The sequence below is a fragment of the Lipotes vexillifer genome, unplaced genomic scaffold (genome assembly GCF_000442215.2).
Source record: "Lipotes vexillifer unplaced genomic scaffold, Lipotes_vexillifer_v1.1 scaffold311, whole genome shotgun sequence".
Taxonomy (NCBI): Eukaryota; Metazoa; Chordata; class Mammalia; order Artiodactyla; family Lipotidae; genus Lipotes; species Lipotes vexillifer.
Window position 1 is genome coordinate 753803 of NW_006791012.1, and position 1911 is coordinate 755713.

Consider the following 1911-nt stretch of genomic DNA (forward strand, 5'->3'; position numbering starts at 1 on the left):
TACATCCTTACCAACATTGAATTTTAAGTCTTTTAAAATTTTGCCAAGCTGATAGGCCAAATAGTTTGATATTACTGATTCAATTTGCATTCCTCTGGCTCTTCTGCTAGCGATGGTGAGCATCCTTACATATGCTTATCGACCATTTGCATTTCCACCTAATAATAATTGCAAATATTAAGAGTCAGGCACTGGAATGTGCATTCTCTCATTTGATTCTCACAACAACCCTACCAAAAAAGATAGCATCTGCTTCCCTCCCTCCATTTTACAGATGAGAAAACCGTTTCCAAGAGACAAATCACACCTTCGAGATGATGCTATTTCTAAAGAAAAGTAGTACTACCTTGAGTAAACAAAAACCACCAGATAGACGCATCCCTACCCATTCGTCCTAACTAACCCGTTTCTCCATTCCCCAGGTGTGCTCACCGGCCCTGGTACTATCCACCAGGTGGTGCTGAAGCAGGTGATCACTCTCCACTATCTGAAGTCATTCCCAGTGGAGCCATAACACCCTTGGTTTCCCCTTGTCTCCAAAATCGCGAGCTGTCAACTGACTTCATGCTTAATATGCAAACCTAAACTCTGCGGGTGTCGCACCGGGTGCCCTGCCATTAATCTTTTGACTGATCCCTCCCCTTGGCCACTGTCACCACCTATGTATGCCTTAGAGCCATGCCAGTTACCTGTGACAGGATTAATAGCTCATTCTACAAGATCTGTGTAAATATATGTGATTCATCACACGGTGTCATTCTTGAGACAAGGATATGCATAATGGAAATAAACACCCATGAGAAGATGTAGCCCCTTGAATATATATTGGTTATTTTCTTTTTCTTGCACACATTCCTAGTTCAGCATGGCGTGCAGTCCACCTTAGATGGAATTGCGCCTTCCCTCAGCCATGTCCCCTAAGCTTTGGAAAGACATGTTTCCTGAGATTAAAATCACTGGCTAACGGTTTCCAGCCCCGCTTCCCGTCTCCCTTTCGCCTCTCAGCCTCCTCCTGCCTGGTTGGGGCTCGATCTGCGAGCAATGGTATCCGCAGTCCCTCGCTGACTGAGGGGGTGTCCAGATTCCGAGGTCTCGCCCTTTGGTGTAGTGCCACTTAAACCCAGGACTTACCCCCTCCCTCCCAATCGTCTCCTCCCCCGCCCCGCGCCGCTCTAGGAGGAGTCAAAATGTCCTCTTCCCCAGCTGGAGGGGATTGCAGTGCGTAAACAGGATTAACGCTCTCCCACCCAGCTGCGCTGAGCAGCCAGCGGCCTGCGGGCCGGAGCGAGCCCCCTGGTGCGCGGAGGGCGAGGCACGGGAAGCGGGGGATAGTGGAGCTCCGGACCTCGGAGCTGTCCCTAGGGCGCGCTTCCTCGCCAAGGGGGGCGGGGGGGGTCACAGCCTCGGGAGCTGCTCCTCGGAAGCCAGGGCTGACGGCCGCGACGGCTCGGGCTCCTAGCCGCAGCCTCTCTCCACCACCTCCCTCTCCCTCCGCGCGCTTCCTCTCCGCCCACCGCGCTCTAGCCGCCCGGTCCCAGCCAGCGCAGTCCTCCGCCCCCCGGAGCCGCCGCGCCCGCCCGCCCGCGCCCAGCCATGGGGGACCTGCCGGGCCTCGTGCGCCTCTCCATCGCGCTGCGCATCCAGCCTAACGACGGCCCGGTCTTCTACAAGGTGGACGGGCAGCGCTTCGGCCAGAACCGCACCATCAAACTGCTCACGGGCTCCTCCTACAAGGTGGAGGTGAAGATTAAGCCCACCACGCTGCAGGTCGAGTGAGTGCGGGCGCGCGCAGCGGCTGACCGGCCCCACTTGGGGTACGCGGGGTGGACCGAGGCCCCCGGGACAGCCTGAGCCTCTCCTGGGCACCTCTTGCCTCGCACCGCGCCCAGTGGGCCCAGGAGGTTGGCGGGG

The 1911-nt window shown here is 56.4% G+C and overlaps 1 protein-coding gene across 1 annotated transcript in view; it reads left to right on the forward strand.

Moving 5' to 3' along the window:
* Nucleotides 1-1219: 1219 nt before the first annotated feature.
* CNRIP1 (cannabinoid receptor interacting protein 1) overlaps nucleotides 1220-1911 on the forward strand; it is a 22989-nt gene continuing 22297 nt past the window's right edge. Inside the window, exon 1 of the mRNA XM_007464088.1 lies at nucleotides 1220-1772. Within this exon, the coding sequence (XP_007464150.1) occupies nucleotides 1594-1772 (179 nt within the window). The 5' untranslated portion in view covers nucleotides 1220-1593. The remainder of the gene's footprint in view (nucleotides 1773-1911) is intronic.